A 24,087-nucleotide genomic window follows, 5' to 3' on the forward strand; every position below is an offset into this window, starting at 1 on the left:
GCTTTGATTGACCGCACTGGGAACCAATGGCTTCCGGTGACCCAGAAAAGCCAGCGAGACCCAGAAGTGAGGGGAGAGAAGAGTCTGCAGATGTGCAAAGTGCAAGTTCGAATGACGGCTCAGGTAAGTAAAAGGGGGGTGAGGGGGATGCTAACGACTAAACATTTTTTATCTTAATGCAAGGAATGCATTAAGGTAAAAAATGTTTAGGCTTTAGAACCAATTTCATTTAGATAAGGTTCGCTTTAGAAGGACTGTTTTGGAAATGTGAACATAAAATGTGAATATCAGAAAAGTCAACTGTTGGAGTTCCCAATTTTTACTCCCATCTGCATTCTTTTAGTTTCTTTCTTTATAAATTGCCCAAGTGTTCTTATCCTTACATATAATGAATAAAAAAAGTTCACGTACTACAAATACATGCTGTTTACCAGATATATGTGATGTCATATTTTAACTTATGCTCTATGTACAGTATAAATAAATCAATGGATCAAAATGTATTGAAACACTTCCCAGCAGTGGAGAATGACTTCAGTGTCTTAATAAGTGCATGAACTCCATTAGTAGAGTATCCATTATGGAGAGTATATTTTAGTGTAGGACAATATGGCCTGTAAAAAATAAAAAAAAATAAGACAAAAACAGACTTTGTTTCCCCAAGGTGCATTTAAATTTAAGCTTGTGACCTGACAAAATGTATCTGAGCACCTTTTATAAATAATTTCCAGTGAGGTTAGGACATGCTGTCCTCATACTCATCTAAAACATTTAGACTCAGTAACAGCAATATGTTGTCATGCTGCTGCCACTTGTCTCACTGCCTAGAACATCGTCAACTTTTGTCACGAAAAAAAATGTATGCTTTGCCTGGTAAAAATGCATTGTTACAAAAAATAAGACTGCACACACAGTGGTTTAAAAAGGAATCGGAGGGTGCAGTAACCCAAAGAAGACTTTTGTACTTAAGTAAAATTGTTTTCTTGGAGTCCACTGAGGGACACAGTAGCTCAGAAACAGTTGGGTTATACTGCTGCCTACAAGAAGTGTGGGCAATGGCAAACAGAAAAATCATAAGCCAGCCTCTGTATAACCCCTCCTCTAGCCAGCATGTGAACAAGCAGTCCCAAAGGCAAAGCAAACGCACAGCAGTGTAACCCAACAGACTCAAAAGAAAACAAATTTACTGTATGTATAATAAATCTTATTTTCCTAATATGTCTTATGTGAGATACAGGAATTCAGATGCAGTTGAGACGCCTTAAAGCAGTCCAGCTGAGGGGTGGGCAACACACTGTTTTTTTCCCAAATGTAGGGAATCTGAAGTGCCATGTGTGCTAAGGTTTGCAATTTGCAACAGATAATTTGATGTATTTTGATTGGTTGAGCCATGTAATAGCATATCACTGCTTCTTACAATGTTGTTAATGCAGGCGATTGTATATTTTGATATCCATTTTATTTGGTGTGGAATAGAAAGTGGTAAAAAATACTATGCCAGTCTTTGGTCAAACATTGATGTAGCAGCATTTAGTCTATTAGTTTAGCTCAATACAGATAAAGATATGAACATAAGAGTGCTTACTATTTCAGTGTTCCACTCTCTGCAGGCCTAGGGGAGCTCAATGCCCCTAGGGTACATGTGTACATTGTCTGTTAGTGTACATATACATTTGAAGCCAGGTTGTGCACAGCACCTGGATTTTTCCCTGGAGGTTCTTCATGTGCATCGGTGGAGAAGTTTTATCAACTCCGTAGTGAATGGAGCATAGGTACATAGGAAGCATGGAAGAGAGTCACTGACACAGACACGGTTACCCCATTGGAACAATGAATGAAGAAGGCACAGTTCAAATACATGGCACATTGCTGTATACAAGTAAATAAACCAAACAAAAAAGAGCAATCAATTCAACAGGACACAGGGACACAATTGCTTTAAAAGGGGCTTTTTCCAGCTTGTTTCCAGGCTTCATTAGCTCCTTTAATGGTCTCTCGCTTGACACATCTCAAGTAACCCTGCAAGCCTTGTTGTTGGGGGACATGCTGAAGAAACAAGAAACAGAGTGTGAGCTGTGGGATATCCAATACCTAAATACTCTTGTCTCTTCCAGTATACAAAGCAATATGAAGGATATAACAATGAGCCGATTCTGCTTGCTATGGAGAAATGTCTGGAAGTTATTGTCTTTAACACATGGATGAAGTGCAAACCTCACCATAGGTACAATTTAGAAATGTAAAAGCATAGTGTATGTAGAAATTTAATGATCATTTGTTATCTATTTTATAGTCAAAAATGTATTTTACAACTTATTAAGGCTAGTTTTTACACTTGTGGTTGGGGGGACAGTAAAAAAAAAAAAAAAAAAAAAAAAAAAGTTGAGCTTCCCAACATGTGGTAAAAGTGGTTTTCTCTGTAGCCAGTCAACTGAATTGCGCTGGGACACACTTGCCTGTAATTAGTACGGTTGCGGCACGGTGGCGAGCCGGAGGGCAGGACTACGCGTTTCAAAGTCTCCTGGCCTATGAAGTGTATAGCCATAGCCATACCCACTGACCCTCCCACACACATGCAACAGATTTGTAGAGTTCCTGGGCTGTGTTTGGCTATTCTGTATACTGGCGATTTCTTCCTTATACTGTGGATCCTCTAACAGATGACAGCTCTGCCCTTTCAGGCTTCCCAGGCTGGACAGAGTTGAGATTATCCAGTAATAGCTTTACAATGTGCTACAGTTCCTTGCTTCATGCAACTGGCCAATAGCCTGTATTTTGTTTATTAAAATCTTTCTTACTTCACTTAGATTGTGCCCTCTACTTTTGTTTTTTGTGTGTCAGTTGGAGATCTCAAAGAGCAGCTGCATTTGAGGTGTATGTGGAGTTTAACACCTTGCTTCCAAACAGTTTTCATATACAAGACTTTTTAATATAAGGACTTTCTCACAAACTTTTCTGAGAATTATTTTTGGAATAGTTTAAGTTGTTGATTGCTAGGCTGTGTTTGCGCCAGTTTTTAAAAAAATAATATTCTTTTTGCATGAACCCTAAAACATCACTTCAGTCTGGTGATAGCTATGGGTGTCAATGAGGTGTCTAGAGCCTTTGAGGTGCTGATAAAATAACAAATCACAAGATAACCTATTAATCAGATGGGGTTTTTAACAGCTGTATGCCTATTTAATGCACAAAAATAACAATTTGACAGAGGCAATATTTATTACTGTGAACTGAACATTTTTTAGTATAAAATTTTCATTAAAGGAGAAGTACAGCCAAACCTATGGATCGCAGGAGTGCAGTTCGTTTTGCAGTCACGGCTCTCTGATAAGAGCGGAGGAGGAGAATTGAGCAATCAGCAGTGTTTGATCGCTCACTTCTCACTGCAGAGCCGGCAGGGGATCAATGCTGCATAAAACTGGGTGAGTATGTTTTTGTTTTTTAAAAAAGCTATACTTTTCTTTTGGATAAAATAACAAACAATTATTATCATGCACCCATGTAATGAATAAAGCCTGCTTAGTGCATTCAAACATTTACAAAGAGTGAAAAGTGAAGAGAACAGAACAATGGTGTGCACCGAGGAACAATCCAAATTCTAATTTTAGCAGTATCAATCAAGGTGTCTGATTAAGTAAGCATGAATAATAGCTTTGGGTTATGAATTTTTACACTGAATACATCTTATAGGAATTTACTGATATTTGTTAGTTTGTTAAAGTAATTTATTCTTCTTTCTTCTTTACCAGAGCTAAATAGTTTATGACAATATATTCCATAATTGTATAATGATATTTTTGTATCACATATCACCTTAGCAAAGTGCCTCCACTGTGCCCAACTGATGCGCCATTCTGATTGGACAAAGCTTCAGTTTGTTGGTAGTGTCAAAGCTTGCCTGACTTCTGCCCCCATATACAGTATCTCACAAAAGTGAGTACACCCCTCACATTTTTGTAAATATTTTATTATATGTTTTCATGTGACAACACTGAAGAAATTACACTTTGCTAGAATGTAAAGTAGTGAGTGTACAGCTTGTATAACAGTGTAAATTTGGTGTCCCCTCAAAACAACAAAGCCATTAATGTCTAAACTGCTGGCAACAAGAGTGAGTACACCCTTAAGTGTAAATATCCAAATTGGGCCCAAAAGTGTTAATATTTTGTGGGGCCACCATTATTTTCAAGCACTGCCTTAACCCTCTTGGGCATGGAGTTCACCAGAGCTTTACAGGTTGCCACTGGAGTCTTCCACTCCATGATGACATCACGGAGCTGGTGGATTTTAGAGACCTTGCGCTCCTCCAACTTCTGTTTGAGGATGCCCCACAGATGATCAATAGGATTTAGGTCGGGAGGCATGCTTGGCCAGTCCATCACCTTTACCCTCAGCTTCTTTAACAAGGCAGTGGTCGTCTTGGAGGTGTGTTTGGGGGCGTTATGTTGGAACACTGCCCTGCGGCCCAGTCTCCGAAAGGGAAAGGATCATGCTCTGCTTCAGTATGTAACAGTACATGTTGGCATTCATGGTTCCCTTAATGAACTGCAGCTCCCCAGTGCTTGCAACACTTATGCAGCCCCAGACCATGACACTCCCACCACCATGCTTGACTGTAGGTAAGACACAATTGTCTTTGTACTCCTCACCTGGTTGCCGCCACACACACTTGACACCATCAGAACCAAATAAGTTTTCAGGTTAAGGTTCAGGTTCCAGTAATCCATGTCCTTAGTCTGCATCGCCTTTAGAAGAGGCTTCCTTCTGGGACGACAGCCATGCAGACCAATTTGATGCAGTGTGTGGCTTTTGGTCTGAGCACCTACCCCTTCAACCTCTGCAGCACACATATGTCTAATTCCCAAAGACAACCTCAGGATTCGACACTGAGCGTGTGAGCTCAACTCCTTTGGTCGACCATATGGAGGTCTGTTCTGAGTGGAACCTGTCCTGTTAAACCGCTGTATGGTCTTGGCCACCATGCTGCAGCTCAGTTTCAGGGTCTTGGCAATCTTCTTATAGCCTAGGCCATCTTTATGTAGAGCAACAATTCTTTTTTTCAGATCCTCAGAGTTCTTTGCCATGAGGTGTCATGTTGAACTTCCAGTGACCAGTATGAGAGAGTGAGAGCGATAACATCAAATTTAAAACACCTCTCCCCATTAACGCCTGAGACCTTGTAACACTAACGAGTCACATGACATCGGGGAGGGAAAATGGCTAATTGGGCCCAATTTGGACATTTTCACTAAGGGGTATACTCACTTTTGTTGCCAGTGGTTTAGACATTAATGGTTGTGTGTGGAGTTATTTTGAGGGGACAGCTAATTTACACGGTTATACAAGCTGTACACTCACTAATTTACATTGTAGCAAAGTGTAATTCCTTCAGTGTTGTCACATGAAAAGATATAATAATATATTTACAAAAATGTGAGGGGATACTTTTGTGAGATACTGTATATTCCCACCGTCCATTGATACAACTCATCATAGTTATGTTCCTATAGGAATGTTTGGGGATGAGAATTGCAAGAGCTTTAGCCAACCAAAAAGGCACAGCATCTAAACAGAGCAAAGGGGAAGGGTAGTCCCTGAAAGCTTCTGCAGATGCCTCAGACACCTCTAGATGCCCGCACTTTAACAAGAAAAATTGCTGCTGTCACATGTAAAAGTGACAGAGTCACTGTAAAGCTGAACTCTGGACAAGTTAGAGGATATACAGTATGTGATTGGATTAACCTGCCAAAGCATGTGTAGTTCTGCACAATCAATGTTCTGAACCAGACATCACAGCCAGTTCCATGAATCTCTTGCACTGCAAAAAAAAGCAATGCAGCCTGGTTGAGGACCTGACCCAGCCTGAAGCTGGGCAATGAGCAACCAATTAAGCCTGAGACTGGACAATGAGCTAGCAGCAAGTACAATAAGCTTAACCTTCCTGGAAGCATCAACAGTGTGTTGAGCCAGCTATAGATAAAGCGATCTTCTTTTCTGCAACCACAGACCGAGTTGAAAGGGGAAACACTCCTGCAGAGCCATTGTGTTCTTCCAGTGGGGGGGGCTGCCCGATTGATCAACTTGGGTATATTCAGCCTGCCCATACATGGTCCAAATCATCCCTGCTGAACCGGGCGAGATTCGAACTGTCTATGGCTGGCTTTAGACTGACTGCACTGAGCAAGGCAGTAGAACTGTCCTTGCATCTACTAGTCTGAGTGCTGCTGTGCAGGGGATTACAAGAGACAGATATCGAGACAAATTCAGGGACTTGCAGTTTAATACAAAACATTTTTTAAAACATTTTTAATGAATGACTATTCGGATTAAAAGGGGTTTTAACATCTACCCAGCTTTAATCCTTACATTTTATATTGTGGTCTCAAAATGTGTCTCAGGCACTTCATAATTTTAAGTTCCTTTTATTCTCTCCAAATTAGTAAATTCACAAAACCTATATAATTCTTTTACCTTCAGGCCTCTGTGGAGTCTATTCTTCAGAACACCCAGGAATTCTCCGTGGCTTAAGCAGTTGTCCCCATCCAGGTCAAAGATCTTAAAAACTGTGTCCAGCACGCTTTCTGATAGTTCCTGGCCTGTTGCCACTTTAACAGCTCTCTTGAATTCAGCTAGTAACAATAATGATTTATTTTGTATTACAAAATGTGAAGGAACACAAATATTTTACTCACTGTTAAGTAGTAATGTAAAAAAAATAAAAAAATAAATCCTGATCACCTCCCCAGAGCAGTACAGTGCCACTATATACACGACTTCAGCAGATGGAAGCCTTCCCTCTGGTGGGCAGATGTAAAAGCTGCTCTATGTCTGGTGTTGGAGCGCCGCTGTAACTCAGGAGAGAGCCTCCAGGAATGGCCAAACTCCAGCCCCTCCGTACCACTGTGGACCACATGAAAGTGTCCAGAGTGGGCTGGGAGGGGCTACCGTGATGTGATACGCTGAGAATTGGGCATGGCAATGCGTTTTGAGGCAGAAAACCCCTATAATCCATCAATATAATCCCCTGATGCTCTCAGCCTATAATTTAATCCACTGATGTATTTTTTTTCCCTTTTCATATAATAATGCACTGCCTTAAATGCATCAACATATTGTCGCCCCCCCCCCCCCTATTTTTATTTAGTTTTATGCATGCAGTGATTTTATGTTATTACATGCAATACCATCTGCCCTTATGATTATTAGTATTATGTTCATCAAATTTCTGTTGTAATCTATTTATTCCAGCACTTCTTGGTGTTGGGCAGCCCTAAGAAAGAAGTTCTCGGCCTCAAAACGTGTTGCCACACCCATACATCAGTGTATGACATCACAGTAGCCCAGCCCACCCTGGAGGTTTCCACAGCATCCTGCCTGCACCCTATAGAGGGAGGTGCTGAAGTTCAGCCCTTTCTGTATGCTTCCTTGTGGTTCACAATGGCTCCCCAACACCTGACACATAGCAGCTTTTACATCCTTCCAAACCACCCACCAGAGGGAAGGCTGCTATCTAATGGAGTTGTGTATATGCTGTTCTTTTATCACAAACATGCGAGTACAGTTTTGCCTTTATCTTTTAAGGTTTTTTTTAATATAAAGCATTTTAAAATGAGATCCCATCATGGTGCGGATGGATCTAAATCATCAGAAGATACTATTTCCTCATTATTTAATCGTATAAGAAGTTAGTGACTGAAAAAGCCAGATGCATTCACCAGACAATTATCAGTTATGTGCTGACTGTAGCAAGCCATGCACTAAATTATCAAATTTCACAATCTGACTCAAGAGGAGACCACACATAAATTTGTCAAAATTTTAGAACTGTGTAAGTTTGACTCTGTGGCCTAATTGATTAACTGGTATATGTGGAATTCTGGCATATAGACTGGGGTGATGACTGCCCTTGTCTAGGTAGGTTTATCCTTTTCACACAGCATCCTGTAATGCAGTTTGCGGTTTAACAACTTGTCCTCCGGAGGATATACCCCCCTTCATGACCAGGCCATTTTTTGCTTTACAGCACTGCGTTACTTTAACTGACAATTGCGCAGTTGTGCGATACTGTCCATAAATCCCTGCAGGCATACACCCACACATTCTGCTATAGCCTTCAGTTTTGTTGCAAGCAGAGTTTAGAAGAAAAAAATCCCCATACCACTCATAATTAGAGGGGCAGGTGCTGCGTCTGTCAATGAATTTTAGAGAAAAGGGGTCCAAAAGATAAGTGGCATTGGGGGGGGGGGGCCACGACAGGGACCCCCACCAGGATTACCTCCCCCCAGCAGGTCCACATAGCGGCCTCGGCGCATCTACCCACCGAGGACCATCGTCGCGGACGGAGGTAGGTACCTCTATGACTGGTGGGGAGGGAGGCCTTGGGGGAGTTCTCTCAGAAACTTAACTAGGTAAAAAAATGTATTTTTAAGAAAGGTTCCATTTAAAAATAAAAGAACCAGTTAAGACCGAAGTCCCAGCCGGAAACTAGGTCCTACTCCAAAACTAGGCAGAAACAAATTGAAGGCTATAGCAGAGTGAGTGGGTGTATGCCTGCAGAGATTGCCCCATAGGTGTGGTAAAGTTTTTTTCTGCCTAGTGTCCTACTCCTGTAGGGGGCAGCATAACCCAATGGTCATGAAGAATATGGAGCTGCGTCTGTCAATGATCGATACAGAAACATTTTTTTACTTTCTGCTATAAAACTTATCCAATAAAACATTTTTTAAAAATCTAATTACTTCATAAATTTAGATAAAAATGGATTTTTGTAAAATCTTACCGTAAAATCCTTTTCTCTTAGCTCATTGACAGACGTAGTCCTCGGTGATACAGCACCTTCGGGTTATGTTGCCTCCACAGGAGTAGGACTAGACAGGAAATAAAATGCTCTGGCCACACCCTAGGGGCAGTCCCAGAGGGTATATCCTCTCTCTCTCTGCCTCAGCAAATCAGTTATGTCATAAAAGCAGTCTTTAGAGAATTTAACCCAACCCAACTCAAAAAAACAGAGGGGCGGGTACTACGTCTGTCAATGAGCTAAGAGAAAAGGATTTTACGGTAAGATTTTACAAAAATCCATTTTTCTCTATCGCTCATTGACAGACGTAGTCCTCGGTGATACAGCACCTTCGGGAAGTCCCAGAGCAGTATCACAAATGAGGGGTGGGAAAATGGAAATCAAATCCAAATCTAGAAGGCCCAACCGGTGCCAACTAGAAGTTTACAATGCTCATCCTTAATGATGAGACTCAACAAAAAAAAATTTTCAAACAGAAAAAAACCCTCGAGGTAGACCACCGGTCTCCTCAAATTGCGGCCTGCAAAACCTTGCGGCCAAATGAGGCATCCGCCGATGCCATCACATCAATTTTATAAAATTTTGTAAAGGTATGTACCGACGACCAGGTGGCCGCTTTACATACCTGGACCACTGACGCCTGATGGCGAAAGGCCCAGGAAGTACTGAGCGCTCGAGTGAAGTGCGCCCTAACAGGGAACGGAGGATTCCGACCCTTAATAGAATAAGCCTGTACCACCGTCTGACTGATCCATGTAGATATGGTCGCGGCAGACACAGGCAACTCCCTTCAAGGGCTATCCGTGATCACAAAAAGTGAGTCCGTCTTACGAAAACCACTTTAGGAAGGAAGGATGGATTCGGAAGAAGAACCACCTTATCCCTATGAACCACCAGATCTGGGGAACGACAGGATAATGCGGCCAGTTCTGACACCCTGCGTAGAGAAGTAATGGCCACCAAGAAGGCCACCTTCTGGGAATGTAAGCAAGGGAATCTCCCTAATATCTTCAAAGAGAAGTTTCTGAAGAACCGACCACACTAAATTAAGATACCAGGCGGTAAGGGTGCGCACACTGGCGGAGCCAGATGTCGCACCCCCTGGATGAAATTCCGCACCAAGGAATGATTAGCCAAAGGTTTCTTGAAAGAAGATTGCTAACGCCGAAAACCTGACCCTTGATCGTGCTCAAGGATAGTTTCTGCTCAACCCCTTGTTGCAGACAGACCAAAATTCGGGTCACCGAATAGGTCTGTGGGGGAAATCCAATAGATTCACACCATGCAATATAAGACTTCCATGTGCTGGAAGTCGCTTTCCTTGCTTTAACTGGAGGTAGGAATAACTGAAGCTGACACTCCCTTGTCCTCCAGTACCTGGGTCTCAATGGCCAGGCCATTAAGCCAGCGACTGTAAAGCAAGATGGAAGATCGGTCCCTGAGACCGCAAATCCTCCCTGAGAGGAAGTCTCCAAGGAGCGTCCGCGACTAGCCTCGCCAAGTTGGCGTACCAGGCTTGACGAGGTCAATCCAGAATTTCCAGAATAACTGGAATTCCCTCCACCTCTATCCTGCGAAGAAGTTCCCGCGGCAACTTGAGAGGATGGAAGGCATGCCGTAGCTGATACTGCCCCCACGGGGCGATCAGCGTTTCTGCTGCGTCCGCTAGAGGATCGTGGCGCGAGCTACAAACCTCCGCACCTTCCTGTTAGGCCAAGGTGCCAACAGATCCACATCCGGGATGTCCCAATGAAGGGACAGCTAGGGAAAAAACCTCTGGATGAAGAGGCCATATGCGATTGGATCCGAATCGGGCTGCTCTAGAGCTGCTCGATCCAGTAAATCAGACAAAATCTGATCGCTCTCAGTTCCGATACCCTTATTGGTAATCTGGATACTATCGGAAGAAATGACTTCCCCTGGTTGAGCCTCGGAGACTTCCTGGTCCGCTCGCTCAACCGGATCCGATTGTCCAGGGAATCGGAATTCTGATTCCATTAAAAAAGAATCTCCTTCAGGAGAATTCGGGTATGAGACTGGGTATACGGTACTGCCTCTAAGAAGGCCACCATCAGTCCCAGCCAATTGACGGACAGCAACATCCGAATCGTTGACTGAACCTTCTGGAGTTTCCCAGCAAGGAGAAACTCTTGCCCAGGATGTATCCAACCTTAGGCCCAGATAGTTCAGTCTCCTGGTGGAAACCAGGGATGATCTTTGGGAAAGCGAAAAAACGCTGATGTCCTGCAATGATGGGGATATAAAGATAGGCATCCTATATGTCTATGGACGCCAGGAAATCTCTTTGATGCAGGGAGGCCACCACTGTACGGATGGACTCTATTTCTTCCCAAGTCCAGATTTGGACGCACCTTGCCCTCTTTCTTGGGCATTGTGAATAGGTTCGAATAGAACCCCTGAAACCGTTCAATGTTAGAAGGGAAGAATCGCACCGGTGGAAGTGATCGAAACTCGATCCTGTGTCCTCCAGAAACCGGTGAAGACACCCCCCCCCCACCCCAGAGATGGGTAGAGGTGTATCAGGCTATATTCTTCAGGCTTGGCTGAGCCGGACTCTTTGTTTACCCGACCAGCGCCCTTTGAAACCCCTCTAAAGGGGCTTTGGAGGGTTTTGCCTTATCCCCCGCCCTCGCGGAACGAACAACTCTATATGAGCAGAAAAGGAAGGTCCTCGTTAGTTAAGAGGTCTTTTTATCCTAACAGTCTGTGGCAAGACAGCAGGTGGTACCGTCTATCCTATAAAGAGGAATTCCTCAAACGGATAGCACCTAGCCATGCGTTTGGAAATAACAGGGGTTCGTTTCAAAACGACCCCATTTGGGTAAAGGAAAATCCTTCGCCCTTTTGGTAGGCTAACAAGTACCAAAAAGGAATCTCAGTCTCAGCTACCTCTGCCGGTGTAACCTCAAGACTAAAGGTTTCCCGGACGGACACAACTAGTGCATCCACCACTCTTGTGCTATGGCGGAGGCAGAAAGGTGCTCCTCACTGCTGAGGAGATATTACCTGAGACAACAGCCCCCTAAGAGGGACCTGCAACTGCATTGACCAGTTCCGAATCCGTATCTGAAGTATCTGATAAACAATAGGGGTAGGCGGGGGTCGCTACTTGACCCCCGTCCCTGACAGGCCACCTCCACCCGGGATACCAAAGACTCCAAAACTGCCGATAATGCATTAAAAACAAGTGGGGTACTGGAGGGTCCTGCGGCCACCTTGAGGGGATCAGGTGGGGATACCTATGCGGCAGGGTCAATGATTATACAAGACACTTGCCAGCGACAAAAAATGACAAAGTAAAAAAAAAACTTTTTTTTTTTTGTGTCCCCCAGTCGCAACAGCGCCCCTCAGTGTTACCTGCCTTTTTGGACCCCACAGAGAGAGAGACAGACCCCAAGGCTCATCCCTGATGCACAGAAGTTTTCATCAGCTTGCTCAGTGCTTGTCTTGTTACAGACAGGAAGTCTTTGGCCCTATTTCCTGGGTAAAAGAGGCGGCTCCGCCCCTTAACACGCCTGCCGGCTCCTCCACCTGGCTCCATGAGGTGTTTGAGTCACCTCAAACATGGCCGCCCCCATGCTGGAGACACGAGGCTACACCAAAATGGCGGCCTCGTGCGATCTACCAGACAATGGCGGCGGCCTGCACAGAATAGCGGCATGTCTGCAGAAGGATCTCGGCCTCACAACCCTTCACCCTCATGGTGGTCAGCGTGGTCGGAGGTACCGGACCCTAGCGGGCCGTATGCGGTCCGCTGCTTAGCTGGAGGAATGATCTGGAATGCAGTATACATGTATAGACATCGCCCTGTGGCTACTGACAGGTAGGATACCTTATACTATCACAGTAAAGTTCTAGTACTGCCACTGACTACAATCATTTACACATCTTTACAATTAGATTGTCAGCTCCCAAACCAAGCCTCCTGGCTTCTTGTACACAAAAATCACACTCAATTAGGGGGATCTGTGACATGTTGTAGGATAGAGGGGAACCCATCCTTACCATTACAGAGAGGGGCCCGCGTTCACCACAAGACCCGTCAGGGGGAAAGGGGGAACATACTACTCACCATACCGGAACCAGGCGGGCGCCAACTCCTGACAGTACCCCTCTCCACCGAGGTAGGAGGGCTGTCGACCAATACGGGCGCCGTGACTCATGGTCTTTGGCGTTTCAGCGAGACGTTTAACTCGCAGGGTCAGTCCCCGTCCAGTGGGACTAAGTCGCGGCCGACCCAGCGCGAAGCTATGGCCTGCACGCGCTCGTAGGCTGAACTGGGGTGACCACTGGATCTCAACATCCAGCCCGTCGCCCAGTTCAGCTTTCTTGCTTGAAGATCTCACAGGAACACTGGAGAAAAAAAGCTGTCTTAAAAAATTCTAATTTCTAAGAAAAAAATCCTGCCAGGACCGAAGATCCCAGCAGGGTATCTAGGTCCTTACTCCTGACTAGATAGAAAAAAAAATGATTTGCTGAGGCAGAGAGAGAGAGGATATACCCTCTGGGACTGCCCCTAGGGTGTGGCCAGAGCATTTTATTTCCTGTCTAGTCCTACTCCTGTGGAGGCAACATAACCCGAAGGTGCTGTATCACCGAGGACTACGTCTGTCAATGAGCGATAGAGAAATATAAATTCTGCTACATAATTGTGGTAAAAAAAATCCCAATAAGCTATATTGATTGGTTTGCACCAAAAGTATAGCGTCTACAAACTATGTTATAAATACTGGAATTTTTTATTTTTTTTTTTATACTAGTAATGGTGGTGATCAGCGACTTGTAGCGGGACTGCGATATTGCAGTGGCCAATCGACACTGACACTTTCTGGGAACCAGTGACACTAATACAGTGATCAGTGCTAAAAAATATGCACTGTCACTGTACTGACACTGGCTGGTAAGGGGCTAAAACATCTGGGGCAAAGGGTTAAATGTGTGCCTAACCAGTGTTTAGGTGTACACTGTGTGGTGTTTTTACTAAGGGATGTGGTGGATTTTATTCCCTGTTTTACAGGGAAACAAAATCCACCACATCCCTACTGCCAGGATGGAGTTCTGCCCTGTTTACATAGGCAGAGCTCCGTTCTGTGTCTCTCCGTGAAGGTGCCAGCAGACAGAAATGGGCTGGCACCCACTGATCGGCTTCTGCTGTGACTAATCACAGCAAAAGCGGCGTGCCCCCTAGGTGGAAATGCAGAATCCCGTGATTCTGCACAGATTGGCCACCCTGTAGCAGTAAATCTGCTATAGGGTGGTCATTAAGTAATTAACGTAGATGTAAACTCCAGGTGAAGCATATTTAGTTTGCTAAAACATGGGGTATTAGCTGCCTTTATGTTTTTTTTAAATAAGAACTTTTTTCTCCCCTTGCTACATATGAGTCAAGCAGATCTCCTGCAGTCTCTCTGCTGCTGCCTGTTTACTGTATATTCAGCAAGGGCTGCATAGCATTTCTCAGGGAGGGTTTTCTGATACTGTGACAACAGTGGACCATGTCTAGGTAGTGTGCATCGAAACAGTCATTTGTAGTCTTCAGTAGAAGCCTAGGTAACAGGGTGAAAACACAGCAGCACAATTGGGAGACAGGCACAGGGCACTGTCACCCTATAAAGTAAGTGCTTGAACAATGATCTTCATAGTAGGATCACCAGGCATCATTTCAATAAAAGCCAAACATTTAAAAATTAACATTTCTGTTGCACTTTCCTCCTCCCCGCTGACGTCAGCGGGGGACTCTCAGCCCCTCCCACTCTAGCTGTCAGATCGGCAGAGGGGAGAGCGGGCCGGTCACATGAGCCTTGAGGGGCGCTCAGAAATCAGGTATATAGCAGCATTTTTTTTAATAAAGCATAGCACTGGGACACTTGTCATTAGCAAACAGGGATGTTTGTGTAAACATAACAAAATGGCTTAACAACCACTTTAAAATGTCCATGGGTCGACTGCATGTGAACTCATCACTTGCACTGATGAGCCGGACATTTAGCGGTGGCGAGCTGAGTGCAGGGTGCAGCGGGTAGGATGCCGACCCCTGCCTTAAAGCGAACTGTGTTTTTGATGTTCTCACCTAATTTCACCGCTCTGTTGGCCACACTAAACATCTTCACTGTGATGGAGAAATCCTCCAAGTTGTTCATAAAATGATAAAAGCTCTTAAATTCCTCCAAGCTGATGCTCTGAAATTACAAAGAGTTACAATTCATATGAAAAGCACAAGCTATGCATTCAGTAATTTCTGTACGCGCATGAAGAGGCTGTATAACTTTACAGCATCTCACAAAAATATTTTTTTTAATATTTCTTTGAAGAAATTACACTTTTCTACAATGTAAAGTAGTGAGTGTACAGCTTGTATAAAAGTGTAAATTTGCTGTCCCCTCAAAATAACTCAACACACAGCCATTAATGTCTAAACTGCTGGCAACAAAAGTTAGTACACCCCAATGTGAAAATGTCCAAATTGGGCCCAAAGTGTCAATATTTTGTGTGGCCACCATTATTTTCCAGTACTGCGTTAAACCTCTTGGGCATGGAGTTCACCAGAGCTTCACAGGTTGCCACTGGAGTCCTTTTCCACTCCTCCGTGACCACGTCACGGAGCTGGTGGATGTTAGAGACCTTGCGCTCCTCCATCGTCCGTTAGAGGATGCCCCACAGATGCTTAATAGGGTTTAGGTCTGAAGACATTCTTGGCCAGGCCATCACCTTTACCCTCATCTTTTATAGCGAGGCAGTGGTCGTCTTGGAGGTGTGTTTGGGGTCGTTACGTTGGAATACTGTCCTGCGGCCCAGTCTCTGAAAGGAGGGGATCATGCTCTGCTTCAGTAGGTCACAGTACATGTTGGCATTCGTGGTTCCCTCAATGAACTGTAGCTCCCCACTGCTGGCAGCACTCATGCAGCCCCAGACAATGACACTCCCACCACCATGCTTGACTGTAGGCAAGACACACTAGTCTTTGTACTCCGCACCTGGATTCCGCCACACACACTTGACAGCATCTGGACCAAATAAGTTTATCTTGATCTCATCAGACTACAGGACATGGTTCCAGTAATCCTTGTACTTAGTCTGCTTGTCTTCAGCAAACTGTTTGCGGGCTTTCTTGTGCATCATCTTTAGAAGAGGCTTCCTTCTATTTCTACAGCCATGCAGACCAATTTGATGCAGTGTGCGGCGTATCGTCTGAGCACTGACAGGCTGAACCCCCACCCCTTCAACCTCTGCAGCAATGCTGGCACCACTCATATGTCTATTTCCCAAAGACAACTTCTTTGGTCGACAATAGCGAGGCCTGTTCTGAGTGGAAACTGTCCTGTTAAACGGCTGTATGGTCTTGGCCACCGCACTGCAGCTTCGTTTCATGGTCTTGGCAATCTTCCTATAGCCTAGGCCATCTCTATGTAGAGCAACATTTCTTTTTTTCAGATCCTCAGAGTTCTTTGCCATGGGGTGCCATGTTGAACTTCCAGTGACCAGTATGAGAGACAGAGAGCAATAACCCCAAATTTAACACACCTGCTCCCCATTCACACCTAGGACCTTGTAACACTAAAACACTAACGAGTCACATGACACCGAGGGGGGGGGGGGGGGGTTATGGGGTCGCTAATTGGGCCCAATTTGGACATTTGCACTTACTTTTGTTGCCAGCGGTTTAGACATTGTCTGTGTGTTGAGTTACTTTGAGGGGACAGAGAATTTACACTGTTATGCAAGCTGTACACTCACTACTTTACATTCTAAAGTGTCATTTCTTTAGTGTTGTCACATAAAAAGATATAATTAAATATTTACAAAAATGTGAGGGGTGTACTTTTTTATGTGTAGGTACGACAGCCATGATGCCTCATGGTTAACACAGTTGCCTTGCACAACTGTGTTTCTGCATTCAAAACCTTTCTGATACCAACTTGCAAGACAGAAAATGATGGCCAGTCCAAAGCAAATCCCATCTTTTTGGCTACAGCTTTCACACACTACCCAACACCAGAGGTAAGGTAGCACAGGCCATAACAGTATTGTAATAAAAGGTAGTCATTTAAAAAGTATGTGTGCTAGCCAACTGCCTGTTTAAAATACAGTTTAAAAGCTTAACCAAACTTTCAGATTAGAATGGCTTGATACAATACAGGCACATTTAAAACAAAAGGTCTTCAAAGTCTCATAGTTTTCCATTTTAGAAAACAGCCACAGCCTAAGTATTAAAGCCTGTCTCCTGCCAGTGTGCTGTAGAGGAGGACCCTTGTTCTCTGTGGGGAAGAAGTGACCTCTCTTAGAGGTCTGATGTGCCCGCTGCCAGGTCAGAGCTCTTCAATCAGCAGAGAGCATGAGCTTTGCTGCCGGCAGAGCTATAGACCTAACTCCCAGATGGTATGCTGGACGTCTGCAGAGAGACTACTGCTTCCATACAGAGAACATATCAGCATGGGACTGGCTATTTTAAATAGCTGCGGCAGTCTTTTTTAAGTGAATAGTAGCACTTTGAAAACATTTGTTTTAATGCACCTAAGAATATATTTAGCTGAAAGTTCGATTGTGCTTTAAATCAAAATACAGTTATTCATTAACATTTCTGGCCGATTCCTGTGGAAGTAGAAAATCACTTTAGTAGTCACTGCTAGTATGTGATCCTCATTATCTTCCCTTTTGTTTATCAAAGAATGCAAAGCATCCTCTGATTGGATAAGGTGGAAAGGTAGGGCAGTGATGTCTTGATTGTCCTCTTGTCCAGTCAGAGAATGCTTTGCATTCATTGAGAAAAATGCAAGGCGTTTTTTGAATGGGAGCCGTGCCAAGAAATTAATTCTTTGTTCACTATGCAGCAGGGCAGCTGCTAAACATGGGACCCAGAAGATAGCAAGGCTCACTGTAGTAGCGGAGACTACAACAGTGATTCTCCACATCCACAGGGATCAGCCAGGTATGGAATATGCATATTTACATTGGTCCAAGCTGGGCTAAGGTAACTAGGAAAAAAACCCCCGGAAAACTGCTTTAAATAATCTATTTAGGAAATTACTTAGCTGTGGTCATAGAAAAATCACCTGTAATAGGTAATAGCAGAACACATCCTCTGGATTAACTGTGGGTATAGGATTGTGTATATGATTTTCTATTGGTTGAACTATATGAATTTTTTACTTTTTTTCAACCTGGCAAACTATAACTATGTCCACGTTGTAAAGTACATTAACAAAAAAAGAAACTTAAAGCAAAGCTCCACCCATAAAGGGAAGCTCCGCTTGTATGCTTGCTCCCCACCTCTGCTGCCACATTTGGCACCTTTTTGGGGGGAGCAGGTACCTAGTTTTGACCAGTTTGGCCCCCCTCCTTCCCCCGCAGCCTTCAGTGCACTTCAGAGGTCCCAGAAGACTAGAGCGCATTTACACAGCGCATGCGCTGTAGGAAATCAGCTGTGAAGCCACAAGGCTTTACTGCACGTTTCCTTTACTTAAGATGGCGGCCCCAGCACCAATTGAATAATCAGGCTCTAGTGAGAACACCACTGGATGCCTGGACAGGTAAGTGCCCCAATATAAACAGTCAGCAGCTACAGTATTTGCTGCTGACTTTTAATATTTTTTCTGAAGGAGCCTAGAGCTCCTCTTTAACTTGCAGGGCTTATTGTTATTATGGTAATGACAGCATGAGTGAGACACCTGGCAGAAGAGGCAAACACTGCAATGTTATTTTTATTGGCTCTCAAAGTAATAGTTGCTGAACACACTTCGCCTGGAGGAATCCTGGATTTCACATTCTGCCAGTAGATGTCATTGTTCTCTTCGTCAGTGAAGAAAAGCAGCCACTCTGCGAAATCCTCCTTTCTCATGAAGTCCAATCCCTTCGAGAACTGGGCAAACTCCATTTCTTGAACTTCTGTCTGTAAATTCTCCATAAATCTAAAATAATAAAGGATAAAGACATATTAAGAAAACAAAATATATCCCTCAATCACTGGTACATATAAGCCAGAACAGGCAAAAACAGAGCTCTTGTAATACATGTACAAAGAGTGATCCTATTAAAGTGTACCTGTAGCCTTGGAGCAATCGGTATGCTGTAAAGGAGGTGGTATTTGGGTCCACAACACATCAAAGAGACTCACTGGAGAGGCAAACTGCTGGAGGTATTCCGTGCAAATTGTTCTGACAGGTGAAGCTTCAGCAAACTGCTTAAGTTATACAAAAAAATTGCAAAAGTGCTAAAGGGGGGGGGGGGGGGTGATTCACTAAAGCTGGGTATACATGTACCAAAAAATTGTCTGGTTCAGCAGAACGACCAGCCTCTTTCGAACAGTCCAGCATTTGAACATTGTATTCAGCCAATGGCTACAGTGCTGATCTCTATTCTGATTCAGCATGCTGTTTGAACAAAAAAACCTTAGTGTAAACCTTGCTGAAGTTCAGATTTCCCTGCTCACTCTTGATATATTGCATATTATATTCAGTCTTCCAAGGCTTGACTCTAACTGGTGCCTATGAGAAACATTTTAGGGCAGACATCAGGCTTTTGGGATATGTGACACATCAAGGAGGCTGTAGTGGGTGTACTTGGTAATATCTCTCCTACAATACACATACAGTGCATCCGGAAGTATTCACAGCGCTTCACTTTTTCCACATTGTGTTATGTTACAGCCTTATTCCAAAATGGAATAAATTATTTTCCTCAAGATTTTACAAACAATACCCCATAACTACAACGTGAAGGAAGTTTGTTTGAAATCTTTGCAAAATGTATTAAAAATTAAAAAAAGGAAAAAAAAAAAAAATCACATGTACATAAGTATTCACAGACTTTGCCATGACACTCAAAATTGAGCTCAGGTGCATCCGGTTTCCACTGATCATGCTTAAAATGTTTCTACAACTTGGGAGTCAACCTGCGGTAAATTCAATTGATTGGACATGATTTGAAAAGGCACACCTGTCTACATAAGATCCCATTGTTAACACTGCATGTCAGAGCACAAACCAAGCAATGAAGTCCAAGGAATTTAGTGTAGACCTCCGAGACAGGATTGTATCCAGGCACAGATCTGGAGAAGGGTACAAAAACATTTCTGCAACATTGAGGGTCCCAATGAGCACAGTGGCCTCCATCATCCGTAAATGAAAGAAGTTTTGAATCACCAGGGCTCTCCCTAGAACGGGCCGCCTGGCCAAACTGAGCGATCGGTGGAGAAGGGCCTTATTCAGGAAGGTGACCAAGAACCCGATGATCACTCGGACACAGCTCCAGCATTTCTCTGTGGAGAGAGGAGAACCTTGCAGAGGAACAACTATCTCTGCAGCATTCCACCAATCAGGCCTGTATGGTAGAGTGGCCGAACGGAGCCCACTCCTCAGTAGACACAGGACAGCCCGCCTGGAGTTTGAGAAAAGGCACCTGAAGGACTCTCAGACCGTGAGAAACAAAATTTTCTGGTCTGATGAAACAAAGGTTAAACTCTACGGCCTGAATGGAAAATGTCATGCCTTGAGGAATTCAGGCACCGCTCATCATCTGGTCAATACCATCCCTACAGAGAAGCATGGTGGTGGCAGCATTATGCTGTGGGATGTTTTTCAGAAGCAGGGACTGGGAGACTAGTCAGGGTCAAAGCAAAGATGAATACAGCAATGTACAGAGACATCTTTGATGAAAACCTGCTCAAGAGCACTCTGGACCTCAGGCTGGGATCAAGGTTTATCTTCCAACAGGACAACGACCCTAACCACTTACCCACCAGGCCTATTTTTGACACTTGGTGTTTACAAGCTAAAATCATTTTTTTTTGCTGGAAAACTACATCGAACCCCCAAACATTGTATTTTTTTTTTTCAGAGACCCTATAGAATAAAATTGAGATCGTTGCAATATTTTTTATCACACCGTATTTGGGCAGTGGTCTTCCAAACGCAATTTGTTTGGAAAAAGTCACTTTTTTAATTAAAAAATAGGAAAAGAGGAAAATTATTTTCCATAATGTGAAAGATAATGTTACGCCGAGTAAATAGATACCCAACATGTCATGCTTCAAAAATCCCTATGGGCGACATTTTAAACATTTCTATAGGTTACCAGCTTAGAGTTAAAGAGGAGGTCTAGGGCTCACATTATTGCTCTCGCTCTAACGATCGCGGCGATACCTCACATGTGTGATTTGAACACCGTTTACACATGTGGGCGGGACTTGCGTATGCGTTCACTTCTGCGTGCGAGCTAACGGGGACAGGACGCTTTAATTTTTTTCCCCCCTATTTATTTTATTTTCTTTGATTTTTACACAGTTTAAAAAAAAAATGTGATCATTTTTATTCCTATTACAAGGAATGTAAACATTCCTTGTAATAGAAATAGCCATGACAGGACCTCTTTATTGTGAGATCTGGGGTCAAAAAGTCCTCAGATCTCACAAAGAAGGGTTTAAAACAAATCGGCTCTTTAATGACGATTGACGTTGCTCCGGTCCTCCAAGATCCAAGATCATAGAATCGAGTGAGGGCCATCTTTCCCTCACTCGACTTCCTGTCTGTGTGGAGAGAGGACCGTATCGTTTTCCCTGCTGTCGGCGGGTCCGGAAAGTGGGTAAAACAGCCGGGGTGCGGCGGGAGGGCACCTGTTCTACTGCATCGTAAGGGTGATCCTGCATCGAATCAGCCACAGGGACCATCCTCACCTGAAAGCCGATCGCCCGCCGTTTTAAAAAATAACGGGGTTATGGCAGCTATCTGCTGCCATAACCCCGGTATTTAGCGTCAAAGTAGCGACGTACAACTGCGACGGGCGGTCGGTAAGTGCCTAAGCACACAGACAAGATAACAAAGGAGTGGCTATGGGACAACTCTGTGAATGTCCTTGAGTGGCCCAGCCAGAGCCCAGTTTTTAACCTGATTGAACATCTCTGGGGAGATCTGAAAATTGCTGTGCACCGACACTCCCCATCCAACCTGATGGAGCTTAAGAGTTGGTGCCAAAGAACCTTCAACAAAGTATTGAGCAAAGGCTGTGAATACTTATGTGCATGTGAATTTTATTTTTAATACATTTGCAAAGATTTCAAACAAACTTCTTTTACGTTGTCATTATGGGGTATTGGAGAAAAAAATATACAGAGTATATTACCTGCGCCAATGGGGGACCTGTACAGGTGTGTAAAACCTAGTGATATAGTGACAATAAGTGAAGATTTAAATAAATATAGTGAATGAATGAATGAATAGCAGCTGCTATAGTAAAGTGCTAGTGCCAATGGTGAAGTGTAGTAATCAGAATAAAGTGATTACCTATAGCGCTTGCTAAGGAATATCAACCAATATGATAAATAATACATATAATAAATATTAAAAACCTGATGGTAAATAAATAATTCCTAATAATACATATAAATAATCAATGACTGAAATACATGTGCAAAAACCTATACTAAAACAAGCAAAAAACGCCGTCATACACGAGGGCTGCGAGTGGAGAGCGAGTGGAGTATCGCTCTCCACTCGCAGCCCTTGTGTATGACGGCGTTTTTTGCTTGTTTTATGGACTTTACCCACGTTTCATCTCACCGCTTGAAAATTTTTACCTTTTATTGATGTTTCCTGATATTTTACACCAGTTTTTTATCACTATTGGGACTGTATGTATTTGGAGTGACCGGGGTTGTGTGCAATAAAAAAAACACTTTTATACAGTACTGCACTATCCGGGTTTTTTATTCCCTTACATACTCCGTGGCTGGAGGTGACCCAATAGGAGGATCATTGTACCATCGAGTCCCTGGGGAGATCTAACCACTTTTGGAGACGGCCAGCAGTGGAAGTGGTACTGCAGAGGGATATCCTTACCCGCCAGGAGGGACGTACCTGAATCTGGAGATGGTCTCCTAAGCACGGTTGGTCTTAATGCCGTAAGGCATATAGGACCCACGTTTTCAGGTGAGTTTGAATTTTACCTATTTTCTACGGTGAAGGGCAACCTGGGAAGAGGAAAAAGGAGCACTTGCACTTATTTATCTACACAAGTCTTTGGACTTTTCACTCAGAAGTCACTTTTTTGGTGGAAGTTACCAAAATATGGACTCTCCTTAAATAATTTAGTATATGTTTGTGCACATGTATTTCAGACATTGATTATTTATATGTATTATTAGTAATTATTTACCATCAGGTTTTTAATATTTATTATATGTATTATTTATCATATTGGTTGATATTACTTAGCAAGCGCTATAGGTAATCACTTTATTCTGATTACTACACTCCACATTATGGGGTATTGTTTGTAGAATTTTGAGAAAAATAATGAATTTAATCTATTTAAGGCTTTCTAAATAAAATGTGGAAAAAGTGAAGCACTGTGAATGCTTTCCGGGTGCACTGTAAGTACGGTAACTGTGTTCCCAGATCAACGCTTTATTAATACATGGGAAAAAGATGGACTGGTGCAATAAAATAATTCCTAAATTAAATATCCATATCCTGTGCAGGTAAACAGGGTACATTGCATATAATTTAAGGCTTCATTTTCTTTTTCCCCTTAGTTTCAGGTCACAAATAAGATTGAATGGTGCAAATAATAACACAGGGTACACATTTTGTTGTTTAGAGGAACATAATGTTTTGGAAGTTAAATTGAAATTTGATACTGAGAAATGCAAAATCCAATGATTCGTTTTATACCAGGACTTCTTAAGCACTGCGCCCCCCTGTACCTGCTCACCCCCTATGGACCAGAGCAGTTTTTACATTTCTGCTATGGACCTATGTATTTCAGCCATATCTTTGTTATTACTAAAGATAACAAGTTAATACATATATATATATATATATATATATATATACACACATATTGGCCTACATTTATTAATTTCAAAATTGTCGGTCTTTTTTTGTTTATAGCACAACAAATAAAAAACTGAGTGGTGATCAAATACCACCAAAAGAAAGCTCTATTTGGGGATTAAAATAAAATGTCATTTACGTACAGTGTTGCATGCTTGCGCAATTGTCATTTAAAATAACGCAATGCCGTATAGCAAAAAAAAATGGCCTGGTCACAAAGGGGGATAAATCTTTCAGAGGTCAAAGTGGTTAAATGGGAAATGTTTCAATATATGGTAAATGTGTAAAAATATTAAACAAAAACAAATAAAGTTTAAATATTAATGGATAATAAAAGAAAAACAAAAAACAGCAGGAAAATAATTAAATGTAAATAGAGACAGAGAATAAGGAGTTAATTAGGGCCTGATTAGAGTAAAGGTTATTAAGGGGTTCAAGTTAGAA

The 24,087-nt window shown here is 43.0% G+C and overlaps 1 protein-coding gene across 1 annotated transcript in view; it reads right to left on the reverse strand.

The window, feature by feature from the left end:
* Window positions 1-1,341: 1,341 nt before the first annotated feature.
* Window positions 1,342-24,087, reverse strand: part of LOC309547510 (calcium uptake protein 2, mitochondrial-like) — a 215,572-nt gene continuing 192,826 nt past the window's right edge. The window contains exons 6-9 of the mRNA XM_082247379.1: window positions 18,552-18,723; window positions 14,889-14,997; window positions 6,472-6,629; window positions 1,342-2,046 (exon numbers count right to left, since the gene is read on the reverse strand). Of these exons, the coding sequence (XP_082103505.1) occupies window positions 1,939-2,046; window positions 6,472-6,629; window positions 14,889-14,997; window positions 18,552-18,723 (547 nt within the window). The 3' untranslated portion in view covers window positions 1,342-1,938. The remainder of the gene's footprint in view (window positions 2,047-6,471; window positions 6,630-14,888; window positions 14,998-18,551; window positions 18,724-24,087) is intronic.

Source organism: Pelophylax lessonae (genome assembly GCF_965119305.1).
Source record: "Pelophylax lessonae genome assembly, chromosome: 2".
NCBI classification, from domain to species: domain Eukaryota; kingdom Metazoa; phylum Chordata; class Amphibia; order Anura; family Ranidae; genus Pelophylax; species Pelophylax lessonae.